Raw genomic sequence first — 24054 nt, forward strand, 5'->3', positions numbered from 1 at the left:
GTTATGGTGTGTGGCTGTTCTGCGTATATTTGTTGTCGAAAGGATGACTGCCACACACACACCATATTACATCTCTACATGGTTTTATTGTTGTCTCATGTTTGAATATGGATCATGTTGGCTCTTATATTTGTTTTCTATGCAATAGGAATTAGCCTGGCTAACGCTTTGCTGTGACTTGTCTAGTGTTGTTGATGGACTGTCTGTTGCAGCTGTTTGACGTGACAGAGGGGGCCCTGGGTGCTATCAGCCCCACACACAACTTTGAGCCTCCCCACTACGATGGCATCGAGTCCTTGGTGGTGCAGGGGGACGTCCTCTTCAGCGGCTCCAGGGACAACGGCATTAAGAAGTGGGACCTAGACCGCAAAGACTTACTGCAGGTAACAGAGGGGAAAGGGGAAGTGTCACTGACTATTTTGGTGAATCCAGTCATTAAAAAAAAGCAGTTTAGTAAGAATGTCTCACCCTATGTTCAAGAATGGCCTTTTGCCCTTTATTCAGATTACAACCTCTCACTTTCGGCTATTTGAAAATTAAATAATCTCCAAAATATCGCTATTTTTAAAACGAGTTATAGAAAGTTGGTTGCAATTTCAGTTTGTTCCACCAGAAAAGACAGAGCAAATAATTCAACAAATATTGTTGTTAAACTCAAATATACTAATTGATTTAAAAAAAAAATAGATAGAGACATACCCCAACGACTTACAGCTGTAATCGCAGCAAAAGGTGGCGCTACAAAGTATTAACTTAAGGGGGCTGAATAATTTTGCACGCCCAATTTTTCAGTTTTGATTTGTTAAAAAAGTTTGAAATATCAAATAAATGTCGTTCCACTTCATGATTGTGTCCCACTTGTTGTTGATTCTTCACAAAAAAATACAGTTTTATATCTTTATGTTTGAAGCCTGAAATGTGGCAAACGGTCGCAAAGTTCAAGGGGGCCGAATACTTTCGCAAGGCACTGTAGATTGCAAAATAGTTGGGAAGAGATATTTGATGTACCGATTCCATGGCACATGGTTTATGATCTCATACGCAAAACAACTCTGGATTCAAAACTTAGAATTGTTTTATTTAAATTATTATACAAAATGATTGTAGCCAATAGAATGTTATATATATATATATATATATATATATATATATATATATATATATATATATATATATATATATCTGCAGATTTTGCTGCGAAGAGACCGAATCATTAGATCATTTATTTTGGTACTGTCCATATGTAGCTTGTTTTTGTTCACAGTTCCAGGAATGGTTGAAGAAGTGCTACATTTACTTGGAGCTAATTCTGCAGATAGCGCTACTGGGTGATCTGAAATGTCATAGTAACTCAATCAATAACATAATAATACTTTAGGCAAAAAAAATTTTTTACATTTACAATCTCTAGAAACTATGAGAATAGAAAGGTTCAGTGTGAAACACTGCTGTGGAACATCACAGCACAGTTCAAAACTATATGTAAAATAGAAAGAAAAAAATGAAATAGATGGGAGGGGTTGAGTGGAGCTGAACGGTGGGATTAAAAACAACAAGATAACTAGTATAATAAATACTGTGTCCGTATATAGGTTCATAACTTTTGTGAAACAGCGCAGTTAAAAATATATGGCGAAATAGAAACTGGTGGATGGGCTTCAGAGATAGATGGGAGGGGTTGATGGTAGCTGAAAGGATTGGATTAAAAATAAACTAATTATAATTATTGTAAAATACCTTGTGTCCATAAAATGTCTATAGTATGTATAAACTGGAAGTAGAAGCCTAAGTGTTTATGTCCGTTAGTTTACTCCAATTAGGGGATGGGTGGTAGGGTTAGGGGAAAATAATAAAGGGAAATATATTTTTAAAAGATATGTATACACATTACCAGTCAAAAGTTTGAACACACCTACTCACTCCAGGGTTTTTCTTTATTTTTACTATTTTCTACATTGTAGAATAATAGTGAAGACATCAAAAGTATGAAATAACACATATGGAATCATGTAGTAACAAAAAAAGTGTTCAACTAATCATATGTTTTATATTTGAGATTCTTCAAAGTAGCCACCCTTTGCCTTGATGATAGCTTTGCACACTCTTGGCATTCTCTCAACCCGCTTCATGAGGTAGTCACCTGGAATGCATTTCAATTCACAGGTGTGCCTTGTTAAAAGTACTTGTCACAGATCCCCCCGGTACTGCTGCTCATTCTATTCACCTTTTCCGGAGGTCTACGTCACTGGCTTTCTAGGCTTCACTGAACGGGGTTCATTATCATCAACACCGGACTGTCTTGTCTGATTACACACACCTGGTTCCCATTTCCCCTGATTAATATGTTATCTGTGCCCTCTGTTCCAATGTCCGTTGGTCGTGTGAGCACCTATGTGTTGGTGCAGCTGTTATGCTGCGTGCTTTATATATTGTGTATTACGGGTATCGTCCCGTGTCGTTCAACAAGGTTTACCCTCGCTCTTTTGTTTGGGTACAGCCCAGTGTTTTTGTATACGTGTTTGTCTTGGGTGTATTAAAAAACCCTATTGTGTATTCCTGAGCCTGTCTCCAAATCCTTTATACCAGTGTGACAGAATAACCGACCCGCAAAATGGAGACAGCAGGAAAGGCCGAGCTGGCGACCATTGTAGGGACAGTACAGCACCACGAGGACTGTCTCTCCAGACTCGGTATCACCATGGACAGTGTGCTGGCAATCATCCTGCGCTTGGAGGGGAGTGTGCAGTCCCTCCAGTCTCAGTACCGTTCCCGGTACCAGCTCCCACACCACGACCAACCTCCATTCCCTCTGAGCCGGTCTGTGGTATTCCCCTGTCCCGCCCGGAGCGCTTCGACGGCGCACCAGCAAGATGCAAGGGGTTCCTTCTACATGCGATCTGTACCTCGCTCTCTACGCCGGGGCTGTTTCAGGAAGAGACAGGGTTGCCACCGTCATCTAGGCACTCACCGGACGGGCTCTGGACTGGGGTGCCGCGGTCTGGGAGACGGGCGGACCCAAGGTTGAGTCCTACGAGCTCTTCACCCTCCTCTTCCCCTCTGTGTTTGATAATCCTGTGGAGGGCCGAGAGGAGGTTGAGTGTCTACTCCGACTACGCCAGGGATCTAGGACCACCTCGGAGTTCACCCTGGAGTTCCGGACCATCGCAGCCTCCACTTAATGGAACGAGTCAGCCCTGGTCGCCGTTTTCCACAGCGGACTGCGGAAGGAGGTACAGCTGGAGTTAGCCAGCCGTGATGACAACCTGTCATTCAACCAGCTCATCAGCATGGTGATCCGGTTGGACAACCTCCTGCAGTCCCGAAGAAGACCTGCACGGAATTCGGAGCCCATGGCTACCTTGCTCTGTGGCCAGAGCCAATGGAGGTGGGCTCGGCATGTTTGCCCGAGGCAGAGCATAGGAGAAGGAGGAATCTGGGTCTCTGCTTCTATTGTGGAGAAGGAGGTAATTTCTCCCCGACCTGCTCTCTATCCATTAGGAGTGGAGGTGACAAGCCAGGGAATTCCCCTGCACCAACTCAGGTATGAGGCAAGGTCTCCTTTCCTTGTCTGTCAAATCAACCAGTGTGTTTTCCCATTAAATTCCCTGAGTACCCTAGCCCTTCACTCCCGTTAGCTCTGATTTGATTCCGGAGCTGCCGGGAATCTCTTAGATAGCGCACGGGCCACTGCATTACGCATTCCATTGGTTCCCCTACAGTCACCCATTGCAGTTCGAGCCCTGGATAATCGTCCAATAGGGACAGGGCTCGTACATCACATTACTGTTTCTGTTTCAGAGTGATCTGTTCTGAATTAGTGTCATGGTGCATAACCCCGTTATTTCTTGATCCGAGAGAAGACTGCTGGGTTGGTTGCAGGAGTGTCAGGGGAGGTGTCTCGCGGTGTCTGTCAACACCACTGCACAGTCCGGACTGTGCACCACAAGTGGATTTCCCGGAGGAGCACCAGGATCTGCACCGGCTTTTTTCAAAGACCCAGGCTACATGCCTGCCTCCCCATCGCCCCTGGGACTGTGCCATTGACCTGTTGTCTGACGCAGCCCTCCTGAGAGGACATGTCTATCCCCTCTCCTATGCGGAGACCGAGGCCATGGAGTCCTATGTATAGGAGAGTCTCCAACAAAGTTTTATCCACCACTCTATGTGACCAGCCTCATCAAGGTTATTTTTTGTCAAGAAGAAAGATGGGGGACTGTGCCCCTGCACTGTTTATCGAACACTGAACAAGGCCACCGTCAAGTTCAGCTATCCTTTACCCCTCATTCCAACCATTGTCGAAAAAATGCACGGGGCACAGTACTTCACGAAGCTGGACTTTAGGAGCGCCTATAATCTGGTGCGCATTCGTGCAGGTGATGAATGGAAGACTGCTTTTTCCACGATCATGGGTCATTACCAGTATCTCGTAATGCTCTTTGGCCTACCTAATGCTCCTTCAGTCTTCCAGGCCTTCATCAACGAAGTGTTTCAGGACATGCTGGGACGGGGCATAGTGGTTGATATAGATGACATTTTGGTCTATTCTGCTGACCGAGTCCAGCATGTCTTGTTAGTCAGGTCTGTGCTGAGAAGACTGTTGGAGCATGGTCTATATGTTAAACAGGAGAGCGGTCCGTGTCCTTTGGCTATCTGGTCTATCTCATCTCCACGGAGGGAGTGGAGCAACGCGTCAGCGCAGTCGGGTCATGGCCCATCCCCAACTCTGTGAATGCAGTCCAGTGATTCCTGGGGTTCGCCAACTATTTCCGGGGGTTCATCAGGGGCTTCAGCGCGGTGGTCGTGCCTCTTACCTCCCTGCTGAGAAGAGATCCCCAGCGGCTTCGTTGGACGGCGGAGGCGGAGAGGGCGTTTGAGACGCTGAAGGCACGTTTCACCACTGCTCCTGTGTTGGCACATCCCAACCCCTCACTCCCCTTCCTCGTCGAGGTGGATGTCTCTGAAGTAAGAGTCGGGGCAGTGCTGTCCCAGCGTACCGAACCCCTCCAAAGCTGCGACCCTGCGCTTTCTACTCAAAGCAGCTGAGCCCCGCCCAGAGGAATGATGTAGGGGACCGGGAACTCTTGGTGGTCAAGAAGGCTCTGAAGGCTTGGGGGCACTGGCTGGAGTGGTCCAAACAGCCTTTCCTGGTGTGGACGGACCACCGCAACCTGGAGTACATCAGCGCAGCAAAGAGGCTAAACCTGAGACAGGCCAGGTGGGCTCTATTCTTCGCCATGTTCCAATTTACAATTTCCTATAGGCCAGGCTCGAAGAATGTGGAGGCTGACACCCTGTCTCGCCTCTGTAGATGTAGAGGAGAGGCAGGGAGAGGAGACCCCTATCATCCCTCCGTTCCGCATCATCGTGCCACTTGTATGGGACGTGGAAGCCGCCATACGGCAGGCCCTGCGTACGGAACCCACACCCGCACAGTGCCCCGGAGAACCACGACTATGTGCCCACAGGTGTGTGGCACCGTCTCCTTTCCTAGGCGCACACGGCACCTGTGTCGGGTCATCCTGGGATAGACCGTACCATCGCCTTCCTAACTGAGAAGTACAGTGCCTTGCGAAAGTATTCGGCCCCCTTGAACTTTGCGACCGTTTGCCACATTTCAGGCTTCAAACATAAAGATATAAAACTGTATTTTTTTGTGAAGAATCAACAACAAGTGGGACACAATCATGAAGTGGAACGACATTTATTGAATATTTCAAACTTTTTTAACAAATCAAAAACTGAAAAATTGTGCGTGCAAAATTATTCAGCCCCCTTAAGTTAATACTTTGTAGCGCCACCTTTTGCTGCGATTACAGCTGTAAGTCGCTTGGGGTATGTCTCTATCAGTTTTGCACATCGAGAGACTGAATTTTTTTCCCATTCCTCCTTGCAAAACAGCTCGAGCTCAGTGAGGTTGGATGGAGAGCATTTGTGAACAGCAGTTTTCAGTTATTTCCACAGATTCTCGATTGGATTCAGGTCTGGACTTTGACTTGGTCATTCTAACACCTGGATATGTATATTTTTGAACCATTCCATTGTAGATTTTGCTTTATGTTTTGGATCATTGTCTTGTTGGAAGACAAATCTCCGTCCCAGTCTCAGGTCTTTTGCAGACTCCATCAGGTTTTCTTCCAGAATGGTCCTGTATTTGGCTCCATCCATCTTCCCATCAATTTTAACCATCATGCCTGTCCCTGCCCAAGAAAAGCAGGCCCAAACCATGATGCTGCCACCACCATGTTTGACAGTGGGGATGGTATGTTCAGCTGTGTTGCTTTTACGCCAAACATAACGTTTTGCATTGTTGCCAAAAAGTTCAATTTTGGTTTCATCTGACCAGAGCACCTTCTTCCACATGTTTGGTGTGTCTCCCAGGTGGCTTGTGGCAAACTTTAAACTACACTTTTTATGGATATCTTATCTTTTTATGGATATCTAAATGGCTTTCTTCTTGCCACTCTTCCATAAAGGCCAGATTTGTGCAATATACGACTGATTGTTGTCCTATGGACAGAGTCTCCCACCTCAGCTGTAGATCTCTGCAGTTCATCCAGAGTGATCATGGGCCTCTTGGCTGCATCTCTGATCAGTCTTCTCATTGAATGAGCTGAAAGTTTAGAGGGACGGCCAGGTCTTTGTAGATTTGCAGTGGTCTGATACTCCTTCCATTTCAATATTATCGCTTGCACAGTGCTCCTTGGGATGTTTAAAGCTTGGGAAATCTTTTTGTATCCAAATCTGGCTTTAAACTTCTTCACAACAGTATCTCGGACCTGCCTGGTGTGTTCCTTGTTCTTCATGATGCTCTCTGCGCTTTTAACGGAACTCTGAGACTATCACAGTGCAGGTGCATTTATACGGAGACTTGATTACACACAGGTGGATTGTATTTATCATCATTAGTCATTTAGGTCAACATTGGATCATTCAGAGATCCTCACTGACCTTCTGGAGAGAGTTTGCTGCACTGAACGTAAAGGGGCTGAATAATTTTGCACTCCCAATTTTTCAGTTTTTGATTTGTTAAAAAAGTTTGAAATATCCAATAAATGTCGTTCCACTTCATGATTGTGTCCCACTTGTTGTTGATTCTTCACAAAAAAATACAGTTTTATATCTTTATGTTTGAAGCCTGAAATGTGGCAAAAGGTCGCAAAGTTCAAGGGGGCCGAATACTTTCGCAAGGCACTTTACTGGTGGCCCATCTAGGCTAGTGACGTCCAGGTTTACGTCTCTTCCTGCTCCATCTGTGCTCAGTGAAAGACACCCAGACACCTCCCTTATGGAAAACTCCTTCCCCTGCCGGTTCCACAACGACCCTCCCAGGGGAACACCACCATTCTCGTCGTTGTGGACCGGTTTTCCAAAGCTTGTCGCCTCCTTCCTCTGCCTGGGCTTCGGTCGGCCATGCAGACGGCGGAGGCTCTTTTTACGTACATCTTCTGGCACTACTGGATCCTGGAGGATATTGTCAGATCGTGGCCTTCGGTTCACCTCACAGGTATGGAAGGAGTTCATGGAACACCTGGGGGTCACGGTCAGTCTCACCTCCGGGTATCGGCCTCAAGCAAATGGCAGGTAGAGAGGGTCAACCAGGAGGTGGGCAGGTTCCTGCGGTGTTACTGTCAGGATCGGCCGAGGAAGTGGGTGGATTTTCTACCTTGGGTGGAGTATGTGCAGAATTCCCTCCGCCACTCCTCCACTAACCTCACTCCTTTCCAGTGTGTGTTGGGGTATCAGCCAGCCCTGGCACCTTGGCATCCGAGCCAAACCGAGGCTCCTGCGGTGGACGAGGGGATTCGGTGCGCTGAGGAGATATGGAACGCTGAGGAAGCTGAGCCCGCGGAAGCTGAGCCCGCAGTTTGTGGAACCGTTTCAAGTCCTGAGGAGGGTTAATGGGGTAACGTACCATTCACAACTCTCTGTTGATTATTATGGCAAGAACAGCTCAAATAGGCAAAGAGAAAAGACTTTAAGACATGAAGGTCAGTCAATCCGGAAAATTTCAAGAACTTTCAAAGTTTCTTCAACTGCAGTCTCAAAACCCATCCAGCACTATCATGAAACTGGCTCTCATGAGGACCACCACAGGAAAGGAAGACCCAGAGTTACCTCTGCTGCAGAGGATAAGTTAATTAGTTACCAGCCTCCAGAAATTGCAGCCCAAGTAAATGCTTCACATATTTCAAGTAATAGACACATCTCAACATCAACTGTTCAGAGGAGACTGCGTAAATCAGGCCTTCATGGTCGAATTGCTGCAAGGAAACCACTACTAAAGGACACCAATAAGAAGAGGAGACTTGCTTGGGCCAAGAAACACGAGCAATGGACATTAGACCGGTGGAAATCTGTCCTTTGTTCTGGTGAGTCCAAATTTTAGTTTTTTGGTTCCAAACGCTGGGTCTTTGTGAGACACAGAGTAGGTGAATGGATGATCTCCACGTGTGGTTCCCACTGTGAAGCATGGAGGAGGTGTGATTGTGTGGGGGTGCTTTGCTGGTAACACTGTCTGTGATTTATTTAGAATTCAAGGCACACTTACCCAACATGGCTACCACAGCATTCTGTAATGTCCGACGCTGGAGATCAGAAGCAAGTACAGGGAGTGAAACATGAAACAAAACAAGAACAGCGTCTGGACGGATGCTCAGCATATGTGGGAACTCCTTTAAGTTTGTTGGAAAAGCATTCCAGGTGAAGCTGGTTGAGAGAATGCCAAGAGTGTGCAAAGCTGTCATCAAGGCAACGGATGGCTACTTTGAAGAATCTAAAATCTAAAATGTGTTTTGATTAGTTTAGCACTTTTTTGGTTACTACATGATTCCATATGTGTTATTTCATAGTGTTGATGTCTTCACTATTATTCTACAATGTAGAAAATAGTCAAAAATAAAGAAACTCTTGAATGAGTAGATGTGTCCAAACTTTTGACTGGTACTGTATATAATATATTTACCCTAAAATATATGGGGGATTGGAAATTATGCAGACAATTACATTGATGGAAGCTCCAATCTATCTGCAGTATTAAAGCTGAGCTATCCCTTAAAAAATTAAATTAAAGTACCTAATACTTACAAACTATTTTGGTGAATCATGCTTTTGGGGAGGCGGTGCGGGAATTTTAACTGGGAAGTTGTTTGGAAAACACTGCTAACCTGCAAAATAGTTGAATGGAAAACAGAGTCTCTATGTACTATGTTATCTATGTCTTAACAGCAAGTGCCCAACGCCCATCGTGACTGGGTGTGTGCCCTGGGTGTGGTGCCTGGCTCTCCGGCCCTGCTGAGCGGCTGTAGAGGAGGGGTGCTCAAGCTGTGGCACGCAGACACACTGGGGGCCCTTGGGGAACTCAAGGGCCACGAGAGCCCTATCAACGGCATCTCCACCAATAGCAGCCACCTCTTCACAGCATCTGAGTGAGTCACAGAACCACACAGACAGAATGACAAGCAGACACACAAACACACACAATAGCCTGGATACAGCCATTGCAGTAACACAGTTTTTCTGCTCTGTAATTTGATAGTGATCGAACAGTGAAGATCTGGCGTGCCCGGGGCGGACTCGACAGCACCTTAGACACGACGGTGGACACAGCTGATGAGGTGGCCAGTAACTGAACATGGCCGGGACCTCCCACCGTGACCCTAAACCTGGGATGCTGCTGACTAGCACTTTGACCTCTGACCCTTAGCCTTGGAAACCACCCACAGCCCCCACATACTATAACCAAGACAACAGTCCCCAAGAATGGAATCTTATCTCAGCAAAAGTAGCTGTAGTCGTTTTCCAGAATGAGATACTGTAGATTTATCCCTAGAAAAATGTCTCCCTAGCTAAATGTATCTAGTCTAACCTGTGTGGCCATAGCACTGGCCTGTGCAGAATAAACCCTATTTTTGCTTCATAGACATCCTTCCGTCTCCGCTCGTATCAAGTATTGAGTGAGCCCACACACACACACACACACACAAACACAAACACAAATAGAGGCAGATCTTGAGTGTTTTTCTGTGCTGGGGGAGTGGTGTGGAAATTAGATGAGAGGAAAGTAAAGACCGGGCTTTGTCGCAGGCCTTCAAGACCCGGACCTGGTTCTCGGACCAGACCCGGACCAGCAAAGGAAGAGAAGCCTTTCTTCTGCATTGTAAGCAGAACCACTGTCCTCATCCCTGCTGTCCCTTACGTGATATCAACGTGGCTTTACGTGAACTGACACCCACTTAAGTCGCTCGGTTTTGATGTTCTTTTGCTTTGAATTCAGCACCCGCTTTCCATGGGTGACCAAATCATGAAACTTCTCTTGTACTTTACCTGTGAACTGGATACTGTACATTAACTAACACTACTCTTGTAGCCACTAGCAAAACACCTTCAGTCACCTCTCTGCTTCCTTAGTCTTTACACTTAGTCCTTCCTTACTCTCTATGTGCAAATACAATGTCTCTTTGAGGATACACTGACTCTCTTCACTCGTCCACTACTCGTCATTTAGCAATTGTTTGATTTTCCACTTGATGCTATTCCCTCTAATAAGTTAATAACTAACCTAATGCCCTTGCTGCTAAGTTGTTTGCTCACCTATGACCCATAGAGGGCTTCTGTTCTGGACTCCAGGTGAGATACACTTGGTAACCGTAGTTACATACTTTATATAAGAGTCTGAAGTGAGGGGAAGAGAGGAGCCTTTTATCTGTGCCTGTACTGTAAAGCTCTCCCAATCCTGGTCTGAGAAGACCTCTATGTACGGTGGTTTATCGTGTTTGTGTCAGTTTTGCTGTACATTTCAACTGGCCTATTTGTGATTGGTGTGAGCTGAACTAACTGTCAAATTATGTATCGGATCCACTGTCTGCTGGGACTATTGAATGTTAAAGTAGTAGGAGCAGCAGCCAACACAATATGTGTATACGTAAACAGTATTATACAAAGAAATAAACTGAAGGTTTGTTTTGTTGATCACCAAATTGCATTCCCGAATGGGTAACAAATGACCAGAATTGGGAGACTGTGTTCTAACAGCACTCATCTCTTTTGAACAGAACCCCTCTCCCTGGCCCTGAGTCAGCCTGTTATGTTTCCTGGGGATGCATCCAAAATGGCACCCTATTGCATAGTGCACTACATTTGACCAGGACCCATGTATGCTGTTCAGAAGTTGTGCACTATAAAGGGAACAGGGTGCCATTTTCAGATGCAGCCCTGCTCTGATTTTATTGAATTGTTCTGTTGAAAGAAGCTGTATGTATTCAAACCAGTCCTGGGTTCCCCTCTGGAGTTTTGCTGTAGATGTCATTCCCTAAAATGGCTGACTCTGTACTGTAGCAGATCTAATGTCAGATGCCTGGCGAAATAAATGTCATCTGTCAAAAACCAGCAAGTACCCTGTGTGTGGTCACCTGGGTCTGTTCCTTTTGAGGGAGGGGTGGGGATTTGAAGATTGGAAGTGTGGAGAGAACACTGAGGAAGAAGGGCACTACAGTGATTGGGGCTGTAGCATTCACTGATCCAACTAACCTGATTGGATAGGTGAAAGCAAGGTTTCCACCTCGTAGCATTCACCTACACCAATAAAAGCTATTCTTACTCAAAGGAAGGAAGCAAGGTTTCAAAATATACCTATTCAAAGAACACCTTAGGCTAACCAGATGTATCCACTAGATGGCAGTAGTGTAATTTGTAATTCATCAACAAGCAAAGCATAGGAATGGTTGTACAGCTAGGTCACACATGGATGAACAGGAGGTATGACAACTACAGGAGAGCTTAAGAATTTGTCCCAACTGGCAACCTATTCCCTATATAGTGCACTACTTTTGACCAGTGCACTAGCAAATAGGGTGAAATTTGGGATGCACATGAATGTCTCCCGGGGCTCCCTTGGTGTCAAAATCTGAAGGCTCATTGTGACCTTATTAACATTAACATTAATAACATTTTGGAGCACACACATGCAAGTGAAAACTGTTATTTACTTGCAACTTATCTGGATACCCAGAACAAAATCGGACTATTTTCGAACTAACTATTGTCGTATTAAACAGAAATCCGTACTGGAGTAGATCAATGATTGCTGTACTGTAAGGGCTGGTTTGCCTGAGAATCTCCATTGAGAATACTTTTTAGTCCAGAACTATAGGCTTTAGCTGTGTCTATAAAACCGGCCCTTGATGTTTTGGACATGTTTATAACTGATGGTATTTGTGATGATATGGAATTTCAATTTCAGGGTCTATGGTGAATATTTTAGAGCTACAGAGTGGAAAAGAGGTCTCTGAATTTCCAGTTCCGTGGCTATCAGTTTGTTGCAAGCACTTTGCAAGTGAAAATACACTAAATTGAACTGTAAATTATTTAATAGCTGTGGTTTTGCTCAGGAGGATTTTATCTCAGAGGATATTGTTTAATTTGTATCATGGAACACATCAGTACAGGTGTCCTGACCATTGAACTAGAAAAAAATCATGCTTATGTTATAGATGACCAAGGAATTTTGTAATCATAAATATAATTCAGGTTAAAACAAATAGTTACAAGACAAAGTCTATAATGCTTTCAATGTATTAATCCGTTCATAATGGTTCATCTTTTGTGAAAAGATAAGTGCAGCCTACACTATTTGCAGTGCTTGTTGACTTTGTCATGTGCAAAATGCACTATTTCAGCAGTGCACTGTTTGGATGCTGGGTTTTTGGGGGGGGGGTGGATGACCATGCTCAGGTAGGCTACTGTTTACTGTTTACTCAGGAAGGCTACTGGCTACTGTAATGGCTGGTTGTGTTCATGCCAAATTAAAAGGTAATATATAGTACCAGTCAAAGGTTTGTACACACCTACCTCAAGGGTTTTTCTTAATTTTTTTTACTAGTTTCTACATTGTAGAATAGTAGTGAAGACAACACAACTATGAAATAACACATATGGAATCATGTAGTAACCAAAAAAAGTGTTAAACTAATCAAAATATATGTTTTATTTTAGATCCTTCAAAGTAGCCACCCTTTCCCTTGATGACAGTTTTGCACACTCTTGGTATTCTCTCAACCAGCTTTATGAGGTAGTCACCTGGTTGAGAGAATGCCAAGAGTGTGCAAAGCTGTCATCAAGGCAAAGGGTGGGTACTTTAAAGAATCTAAAATATATTTTGATTTGTTTAACAGTTTTTTGGTTACAACATGATTCCATATGTGTTATTTCATAGTTTTGATGTCTTCACTATTATTCTACAATGTAGAAAAAAGTAAAAATCAAGAAAAACCCTGGAATGAGTAGGTGTCCTAACTTTTGACCGGTACTGTAAATCAAATCAAATTTTATTGGTCACATACACATGGTTAGCAGATTTTAATGCGAGTGTAGCAAAATGCTTGTTCTTCTAGTTCCGACCATGCAGTAATATCTAACAAGTAATCTAACAATTTCACAACAACTACCTTATACACACAAGTGTAAAGGAATGAATAAGAATATGTACATATAAATATATGGTTGAGCGATGGCCGAACGGCATAGGCAAGATGCAGTAGATGGTATAGAGTACAGTATATACATATGAGATGAGTAATGTAGGGTATGTAAACAGTATGTAAAGTGGCATTGTTTAAAGTGACTAGTGATACATTTATTACGTCCAATTTTTTATTATTAAAGATTTTCAGTCTCTCGGTCCCAGGTTTGATGCACCTGTACTAACCTCACCTTCTGGATGATAGCGGGGTCAACAGGCAGTGGCTCGGGTGGTTGTTGTCCTTGATGATCTTTATGGCCTTCCTGTGACATCGGGTGGTGTAGGTGTCCTGGAGGGCAGGTAGTTTGCCCCCGGTGATGCGTTGTGCAGACCTCACTCCCCTCTGGAGAGCCTTACGGTTGTGGGTGGAGCAGTTACCGTACCAGGCGGTGATACAGCCTGACAGGATGCTCTCGATTGTGCATCTGTAAAAGTTTGAGTGTTTTTGGTGACAAGCCACATTTCTTCAGCCTCCTGAGGTTGAAAAGGCGCTGTTTCGCCTTCTTCACCACGCTGTCTGTGTGGGTGGACCATTTCAGTTTGTTCGTGATGTGTACGCTGAGGAACTTAAAACTTTCCACCTTCTCCACTACTGTCCCGTCAATGTGAATAGGAGGGTGCTCCCCCTGTTGTTTCCTGTCCGCGATCATCTCCTTTGTTTTGTTGACATTGAGTGTGAGGTTATTTTCCTGACACCACACTCTGAGGGTCCTCACCTCCTCCCTGTAGGCCGTCTCGTCGTTGTTGGCAATCAAGCCTACCACTGAAGTGTCGTCTGCAAACGTGATGATTGAGTTGGAGGTGTGCATGGCCACGCAGTCATGGGTGAACAGGGATTAAAGGAGAGGGCTGAGACGGGGCTGGTTTTCTTTACCGTTAAATTCCATGTATTTGCTATTAGGCCCATTTAAAAAAAAATCAAATAGGTCCCATAAAAAAAATGGTACCCCCAAATGGCATGGTATAAAGCATGGTAGAAATCGCACCCAGTGCCCATCCCTCGTGGCAGGGCTGCTAAAACACAAACTCCAGAATGTCTTTAAAGTGATTGAATAGTGTCGTAATGTAAATGCCAGATTTGATCAAGTAGGCTAATTCTGTCTCATATCAGGAGAGAATTGATTGAGACCCTGGCTGTAGCCTAGTGTCAGAAGGTCAACTGCACCTGAAGATAAGACGTTTTTGCAATCAATCAGCTATTGGGCACCCTGATTAAAACACTCATTCGGGCCAAAACTATACTGAACAAAAATATAAACGAAACATGCAACAATTTCAACAACTCTATTGAGTTCATTTATTTGTATTTTTTTTCACCTTTTATTTAACCAGGTAGGCAAGTTGAGAACAAGTTCTCATTTACAATTGTCAAGATAAAGCAAAGCAGTTTGACACATACAACAACACAGAGTTACACATGGAGTAAAACAAACATACAGTCAATAATACAGTAGAAAAATAAATCTATATACAATGTGAGCAAATGAGGTGAGATAAGGGAGGTAAAGGCAAAAAAGGCCATGGTGGTGAAGTAAATACAATATAGTAAAACACTGAAATGGTAGATTTGCAGTGGAAGAATGTGCAAAGTAGAGATAGAAATAATGGGGTGCAAAGGAGCAAAATAAATAAATACAGTAGGGGGAGAGGTAGTTGTTTGGGCTAAATTATAGATGGGGTATGTACAGGTGCAGTAATCTGTGAGCTGCTCTGACAGCTGGTGCTTAAAGCTAGTGAGGGAGATAAGTGTTTCCAGTTTCAGAGATGTTTGTAGTTCGTTCCAGTCATTGGCAGCAAAGAACTGGAAGGAGAGGCGGACAAAGGAAGAATTGGTTTTGGGGGTGACCAGAGAGATATACCTGCTGGAGCGCGTGCTACAGGTGGGTGCTGCTATGGTGACCAGCGAGTTGAGATAAGGGGGGACTTTTCCTAGCAGGGTCTTGTAGATGACCTGGAGCCAGTGGGTTTGGCGACGAGTATGAAGCGAGGGCCAGCCAACGAGAGCGTACAGGTCGCAGTGGTGGGTAGTATATGGGGCTTTGGTGACAAAACGGATGGCACTGTGGTAGACTGCATCCAATTTACTGAGTATGGTATTGGAGGCTATTTTGTAAATTACATCGCCGAAGTCGAGGATCGGTAGGATGGTCAGTTTTACAAGGGTATGTTTGGCAGCATGAGTGAAGGATGCTTTGTTGCGAAATAGGAAGCAAATTATAGATTTAACTTTGGATTGGAGATGTTTGATGTGAGTCTGGAAGGAGAGTTTCATCATTTGAGAAACCAAGGCTATCGAGTCTGCCGATGAGGATGTGGTGATTGACAGAGTCGAAAGTCTTGGCCAGGTCAATGAATACGGCTGCACAGTATTGTTTCTTATCGATGGCGGTTAAGATATTGTTTAGGACCTTGAGCGTGGCTGCGGTGCACCCATGACCAGCTCTGAAACCAGATTGCATAGCGGAGAAGGTATCGTGGGATTCGAATTGGTCGATAATTGACTTTGTTTGTTGACTTGGCATTCGAAGACCTTAGAAAGGCAGGGTAGGATAGACATAGATCTGTAGCAGTTTGGGGCAAGAGTGTCCCCCACTTTGAAGACGGGGATGACCGCAGCTGCTTTCCCATCTTTGGGAATCTCAGACGACACGAAAAAGAGGTTGAACAGGCTAGTAATAGGGGTTGCAACAATTTCGGCAGATAATTCTAGAAAGAAAGGGTCCAGATTGTCTAGCCCGGCTAATTTGTAGGGGTCCAGATTTTGCAGCTCTTTCAGAACATCAGCTGACTGGATTTGGGAGAAAAAGAAATGGGGAAGTCTTGGGAGAGTTGCTGTGGGGGGTGCAGTCCTGTTGACCGGGGTAGGGGTAGCCAGGTGGAAAGCATGGCCAGCCGTAGAAAAATGCTTATTGAAAATCTCAATTATCGTGGATTTATCGGTGGTGACAGTGTTTCCTATCCTCAGTGCAGTGGGCAGCTGGGAGGAGGTGTTCTTATTCTCCATGGCCTTTACAGTGTCCCCAAACTTTTTTGAGTTTGTGTTGCAGGAAGCAAATGTCTGCTTGAAAAAGCTAGCCTTGGCTTTTCTAACTGCCTGTGTATATTGGTTTCTAGCTTCCCTGAAAAGTTGCATATCACGGGGGCTGTTCGATGCTAATGCAGTATGCCATAGGATGTTTTTGTGTTGGTTAAGGGCAGTCAGGTCTGGAGAGAACCAAGGGCTATATCTGTTCCTGGTTCTAAATTTCTTGAATGGGGCATGCTTTTTAAATAACCAGGCATCCTCTACTGACTGGATGAGATCAATATCCTTCCAATGTCCCCCTGGCCAGGTCGATTAGAAAGGCCTGCTCGCTGAAGTGTTTCAGGGAGCGTTTGACAGTGATGAGTGGAGGTCGTTTGACCGCTGACCCAGTACGGATGCAGGCAATGAGGCAGTGATCGCTGAGATCTTGGTTGAAAACAGCAGAGGTGTATTTAGAGGGAAAGGTGGTTAGGATGATATCTATGAGGGTGCCTGTGTTTACGGCTTTGGGGTGGTAGCTGGTAGGTTCATTGATCATTTGTGTGAGATTGAGGGCATCAAGCTTAGATTGTAGGATGGCTGGGGTGTAAGGACATCGGTCAATGTAAATGGGTGCAGGCATGGGTGGGCCTGGGAGGGCATATGCCCACCCACTTGGGAGCCAGACCTAGCCAATCAGAATGAGTTTTTACCCCCAAAAGGTTTTACAGACAAAAAACTCAGTTTCATCAGTTTTCCGGTTAGCTGGTCTCAGACGATCCCTCAGGTGAAGAAGCCGGATGTGGAGATCCTGGGCTAGCGTGGTTACATGTGGTCTGCAGTTGTGAGGCTAGATGGACGTACTGCCAAAATCTCTAAAATGACGTTGGATGTGGTTTATGTTGGAGAAATGAACATGCAATTCTCTGGCAACAGCTCCAGTGGACATTCCTGCAGTCAGCATGCCAATTGCACGCTCCTTCAAAACTTGGAACATCTGTGGCAATGTGTGACAAAACTGCACATTTTAGAGGGACCTTTTATTGTCCCCAGCACAAGGTACACCTGTGTAATGATCATGCTGTTTAATCAGCTTCTTGAAATGCAACTCCTGTCAGGTGTACCTTTTCAGTAAGGTAAATTGTTAATATTCATCTATGCATGTGATGTCATCTAGTAACATCCCTATAATATCTTTGCAAAGGAGAAATGCTCACTAACAGGGATGTAAAGAAATTTGTGCTGAACATTTGAGATAAATAAGCTTTTTGTTCAGTGTCTAATCTAATTTGATGCAGCTGTTCATATTTTAGCTCATTGGGCTGCTGCATCTGGTAGAGAAATCATTCACTTAATAGAGGAAATTTCTCAGGTGGTCTCTTTGCGCCATCTGCACCATTACCAACCACCCGAGCCACTGCCTGTTCACCCCGCTACCATCCAGAAGGCAGGGTCAGTACAGGTGCATCAAAGCTGGGACCGAGAGTCTGAAAAACAGCTTCCATCTCAAGGCCATCAGACTGCTAAACAGCAATTACTAACTCAGAGAGGCTGCTGCCTACATAGAGATTCAAATCACTGGCCACTTTAAACAATGCCAACTTTAATAATGTTAACATATCTTATATTCTTCCTCTCATATACTGTACCTTATACCATCTATTGCATCTTGCACACTCTTGGCCATCGCTCATCCATGTATTTATATGTACATATTTATACATACTTATTCCATCCCTTCAGATTTGTGTGTATTAGGTAGTTGTTGAGGAATTGTTAGATTACTTGTTAGATATTACTGCACTGTCGGAATTAGAAGCATTTCGCTACACTCGCATTAACATCTGCTAGCCATGTGTATGTGACCAATACAATTTCATTTCATTTCATTTTATCATTATGGTTGCTTACACAGGCAGCCCAATTCTGATTTTTTTTTTCACTGATTGGTCTTTTGACCAATCAGATCTTTTTCAAAGCTGATCTGATTGGTCAAAGACCAAATAGGAACAAAATATAAAAATGGCACTGCCTGTATAAAGGCAGCTTCTCATCACTGTCAAAACCCAAGCAAGCGGATAACTATGTGTACAATATGATATAAACAAGCTGATAAAGACCAATTTGAGACGAAACCAGGTAGACACAGGACACCCAATGTCTGAGAGCAAATTGTGGTTTGTTTGGAAAAGTCAGGAATTCGCTAGCATGCCAGTGCATTGAAAAGCAGGTGGGCCATGATGCCTTTGTAGTGTCACAGAAATGAGTTCCTTGAAGATTTCATTATTCATTTGCACCACAGGAGGCTGGTGGCACCTTAATTGGGGAGGACATGCTCGTGGTAATGGCTTGAGTTTACCAGGTGGAATGATATCAAATACATCAAACACATGGTTGCTATTTGTTTGCCATTCCATTTGCTCAATTCCAGCCATTATTATGAGCCGTCCTCCCCTCAGCAGCCTCCACTGATTTGCACTGTATTGTCATTCAATAGATTTTCAAAGCACAGGCATTACAATGATTTAGCCTGTTAATTGGGCTACAAATCCCTTAATTGGTTAGACTTCATGTATGCAATAAATCATTTGCTAATTGCAATGGTTCCCTAAAAGCATCAGCACAGACTAGGCCTTAAACTATAATGTGTTATCGTGTTTTTTCTTTATTTTTGTAATTGTGTAACATTTCCCAAAGCTGAGATCTGTACATGTCTTGGCTGCACTCCTCCCGGGCGTCGCGCCCTCCGCACTATCACCCATTTTAGCCTGGGTCTATACCTTGCTCTCAACTCTGCATACTAGCACGAGCTGAATCTTTCAACGGTTACACATGACGCTGGGCTGTTATGGGCGACGCTCCTCTTGCAGCTGGCTGAGCGACACGCCTCCCGAAGCCTCATGCAACAGCGACCCTAAGCAGCGCACCGTTTTTAACGGTTTCTTTCTTTCTTTCATGTGACCGAAGAAGGCCCGTTTAACGGGAGATTTCGACGATGAGTAGCTTCATGAATATGGCGTGTATTGGAGACTTTGACCCATTCACCGCTGCCATTCCCGCCACCAGAGTTGAGCTCACGGTGTCGTGTAGGTGAGTAGAGGGGCACTGATGTCAATTGAGTGACAGAATGCTTCTGGTATAGGCTAAGATTGTGGAGAACGGTGGATATGTTTGGTGAACTGCTAAATATAAATTGTTTAGTCCGAATTTAGTCAAGCATTCTCGCATTAATTCTTTATTTTGGGGATTTGGCCAGAAAACAGACACAGCCCATTAGGCTATAAAAATAGCATTTAATCTATACATTTTGATTGAATTAAATATTACCATTATCATGATGGTCCATTGCTTTAGCTTATCAATCACGGTTAGTCTACATTTGAGGGATGTTTAAATGAAGTTTATGACGGTGGAACAATGTGCGTGCTATTAGTGTTTCCTAACATGACAGCTCACGCTCCCTTTTGGGCTCGGCTCCACTTAATTAACTAAACAAACCGCCGTCCAGAAAAATGGATGCTGCTGAGAGAATTGATGAATGCTTTATGATTTTAGATTAAATGTGACTTGATACAACTATAGTAGCGAGCAGCAGCTGGCTGGCTCGGGCTCCCGTGTTGCGTAAGAGCCACGCGCCTCTGTAAGACTGGGGTCTCCGCGGAGTTCCTTCTACCAGAGAGAGCTGATGCTCCCGCGACTGGTCGGTCTCTGTCAGTCACAACACTCACTGTGGAGATCTCATCACAGAGAAGGAGAGACGTGGAGTCGCTCAGTGCGGTGTCGGTGCACACCTGAGATTGTGGTGCTGAAGGTTGGAATTCCGATTGTCACTGTCTGCGTCAATGATGCTCAATCTCTGATAACCGCAATTACAGCTTCTTTGATTAAGAGCCAGATCGCAATTTACTGGAGGGGAGAGTTGTCAATCGTTTCTTTTAATTTGGGGAGGGTTGTGTGTTTTATTTTATTTTATTGGGCACAGTGGATGTTAGTGCGTTTTTCCTGGTTAACATTATTTTGCAGGTTTTACTAGGCTATATAATTTCTTCCATCCTAGCCAAATTTCCTCATCTGCTTGCATGCGCCTCCCCTATATATCAAGGTGTTTTGGTACTTCCCTTGTGCACTACGCTTTTCCATGTTAACTTTTATTATAAACTGGGTGGTCAGCCAATGCGGATTGGCTGATAGCCGTGGTGTATCAGACCGTACACCACGGGTATGACAACATATTTATTTTTACTGCTCTAATGATGTTGGTAACCAGATTATAATAGCAATAAGGCACCTCTGGGGTTTACGACTAAGGGCTGTGTCCATGCACTCCGCCATGCGTCGTGCATAAGAACAGCCCTTAACCATGGTATATTGGCCATATACCACACACCCTCGTGCCCTATTGCTTAACTACACCACAGGTCTGTCTGTAAAGTATATCAGTCTAGCTGTCGATTCTCTCCTCTATCCACCCTTCATAGTGACAATAGTGGTAGTTGGATCGTTTGTCCAGATTTGCAACAGGCTAACTAGCAATCATACTACAAATAAAGGAATTCAAAGCTGCATCAATTTTCAATATGAATTGACAAGAACAAATGGGAATAGATGATAGGCAATGGACGGGCCAGGTGCATCATTGGGCATGAAAGAACAGTGAAGACATGAAACACACAGCTCAGAAAGCTCCGCTATTGATCTTGTTTCGGGACAATACAGTTATCCTACCTAGACTATAGAATTCATAATTGCATTATTGTTTTCAATTGAGTACAAAATTCTACTCTAGGCTTCAGTGAAAATGTAATTTGAATGACGGCGCAAAAGCCCTGTGATTTGAATGTTTAATTCGATTTGGATTCGTTGTGGGTCCACTCTCAACAGTTTATACGGTCTAGAAAGGCACAGTAGCAGGCCAGTCTGGCTGTATTTTATTTTTATTTTGACTTCTGATACAGAATGCGCTGTCTGTTTCAGATCATCATTCTTCAAAGTCGTCCTATAATAATGTCGCCACATACGCTCCCTCCGGGCAGGGCCATTCAGGAAAGCTTAACACGCACTCTGCCTCCTCGCCAATCCGAGTGGCTATTCCTCGCTCACCTAGAACCTAATGCTTCAATATAGCCTAAATATTTATCATTTAACTTTTAAAATGTATTACCTGTGTTTACTTACATAAACACAACCAGTCACAGTGTTTTAATCTGATTAGGCTACTTCAAAAGTCTCCTGTAGGCATGCGCACGTTCATCCAAAATATAATTCCAGCATCCTCAAAATGTCTTGACATTAACCAGGTTTCCATCCAACCTTTTCATGCAGTACAGTAGCCTACAGTACACGTTGGATAAAAAATTTCACGCCATCATGGAGTTGCATGCAGTTTATTAGGCAACAGATGAAATAAATGATGATGACTTCACAGGGTGACGAAAGTACACAGTGATGAGCGTTATGCTTGTTTCAACTAATATGGAGGGTCATATTCTTGTGACATGATGATCGATGCTTGGCTGGCGTTTGACAAATAAAAATAATCTCACTTTTGTCCGTAGTAGTCCGTAGCTGTTGCCTAGTGCACACGTGCCAATACCAGAGTGGACACATTCGCTATATCAATGCAACATTTATTTGTGAGAAAAAAACATCAGTAGGCCTAGAGTTGAAAATGCGATGGAAACCCATTTAATTTCTGTTTTTTATTCGGTACACATGAATTTAACCTCAAATAATTTTCACTACGCATTTGCACACATACATTTATTTATCTGCAACGAGTCAATTTGATGGAAACACAACTCTGATGGGGAAAATGCACAAGGATCTCCCTTGGGATTTGATTTGACGTTACGTTACGAGAGAGAGACGTCATCAGAGCGCGCAACAGGACACTGTACTCTCTATACTCGGTTTGTTGTTTACATTACAACTTTCTCATTAAATCGATTTTAATCTGAACTGAAGTTTTGTTACTAAGGATTCCACAACGCGATTAGCCTTTACTGCAAGTTTCTGTTCCTTTTTTTTTTGTTGCGTGGATTCCGCGAGTACATCAGACACCTGTCGTCGTCGTGGGAAAGACTAATTGTTATGTTTTCATAAAACAACTGGTTGCAGTATAGAGCTAATCTGAATACCAAGCAGATCCTGAGGGAAATCGACGAGTACCAACAGCTTTACGCTATGGAGGAACAACATACTCCTTCGTGGAAAGATACGACCACCTCACAAAATAACTATAACTCGACAAAAAAAGAAAAACAGATTCATGTACAGACACGGACGATTTACTTACCATTGAGGTAGTGTCTAGTGCCCTGGCTGGAATCCATGCAACAATGGAAAAGTTGTGTGAGAAGGTTGCAGGGCTGAGGCTGAGTTTGGAGTTCAGCCAGAGTGAAGTTCTCAAGCTCCAAAGAGAAAACAAGACACTCACAGCCAAGGTAAAAATACACGATCCCAACATGGATTGTCTACTCAGGGAAACAGGGTGATTAAGTACTCGCTACTAGACATACAAAGTCGTAGAATGCGTGAATTTTTTTTTTTTCTGGTATTCCTGAGGACGCATCCAATAATCCGGAGGGCGCGATCAGAGAATTCATGAAATCCGCATTGAAACTACCTATAGAGACTGTAAACAAGGTGGCTTTCCACCGGGTACACAGACTTGGAGCTCGGAACGACAAGACCAAGGGTCCCCGACCGACCCGGCCAACCCAGACAGGAAGACCACGTCAGTGACTCAACCACTCAAGTGACTCACCCCTCCTAGGGACGGCATGGAAGAGCACCAGTAAGCCAGTGACTCAGCCCCTGTAATAGGGTTAGAGGCAGAGAATTCCAGTGGAAAGAGGGGAACCGGCCAGGCAGAGACAGCAAGGGCGGTTCGTTGCTCCAGTTCCTTTCCGTTCCCCTTCACACTCCTGGGCCAGACTACACTCAATCATAGGATCTACTGAAGAGATGTGTCTTCAATAAAGACTTAAAGGTTGAGACCGAGTCTGCGTCTCTCACATGGGTAGGCAGACCATTCCATAAAAATGGAGGTCTATAGGAGAAAGCCCTGCCTTCAGCTGTTTGCTTAGAAATTCTAGGGAAAATTAGGAGGCCTGTGTCTTGTAGCATATGTGTAGGTATGTACGGCAGGATCAAATTGGAAAGATAGGTAGAAGCAAGCTCATGTAATGCTTTGTAGGTTAGCAGTAAAACCTTGAAATCAGCCCTTGCCTTAACAGGAAGCCAGTGTAGGGAGGCTAGCACTGGAGTAATATGATCAAATGTTTTGGTTCTAGTCAGGATCCTAGCAGCCGTATTTAGCACTAATTGAAGTTTATTTAGTGCTTTATCTGGGTAGCCGGAAAGTAGAGCATTGCAGTAGTCTAACCTAGAAGTGACAAAAGCATGGATTCATTTTTTGTATTTTTTATTTTTGACAGAACATTTCTGATTTTTGCAATGTTACGTAGATGCAAAAAAGCTGTCCTTAAAACATTCTTGATATGTTCGTCAAAAGAGAGATCATGGTCAGGAG

The 24054-nt window shown here is 44.1% G+C and overlaps 2 protein-coding genes and 1 long non-coding RNA gene across 16 annotated transcripts in view; 2 read left to right on the forward strand and 1 right to left on the reverse strand.

Annotated features, from left to right (window-relative positions):
* Positions 1 to 11389, forward strand: part of LOC110524456 (kinesin-like protein KIF21A) — a 67379-nt gene extending 55990 nt beyond the window's left edge. For all 14 annotated transcript variants that reach the window (XM_036979454.2, XM_090233535.1, XM_090233533.1 and 11 more), the window contains 3 exons: positions 213 to 383; positions 9226 to 9425; positions 9536 to 11389. In XM_036979454.2, coding sequence (XP_036835349.2) covers positions 213 to 383; positions 9226 to 9425; positions 9536 to 9629 — 465 coding nt within the window. In that variant the 3' untranslated portion in view covers positions 9630 to 11389. The remainder of the gene's footprint in view (positions 1 to 212; positions 384 to 9225; positions 9426 to 9535) is intronic.
* LOC149985558 (uncharacterized) lies at positions 67 to 23135 on the reverse strand. The gene is made up of 2 exons (XR_016495776.1): positions 22816 to 23135; positions 67 to 377 (listed from the first exon to the last, which is right to left on the reverse strand). It is a non-coding gene; the product is annotated as an uncharacterized LOC149985558 (long non-coding RNA).
* The window catches only part of LOC110524482 (copine-8-like), a 72563-nt gene continuing 67909 nt past the window's right edge, over positions 19401 to 24054 (forward strand). The window contains exon 1 of the mRNA XM_021604185.3: positions 19401 to 19610. Within this exon, the coding sequence (XP_021459860.1) occupies positions 19516 to 19610 (95 nt within the window). The 5' untranslated portion in view covers positions 19401 to 19515. The remainder of the gene's footprint in view (positions 19611 to 24054) is intronic.

Source organism: Oncorhynchus mykiss, chromosome 1, assembly GCF_057628025.1.
Source record: "Oncorhynchus mykiss isolate SJ-2025 chromosome 1, ASM5762802v1, whole genome shotgun sequence".
Taxonomy (NCBI): Eukaryota; Metazoa; Chordata; class Actinopteri; order Salmoniformes; family Salmonidae; genus Oncorhynchus; species Oncorhynchus mykiss.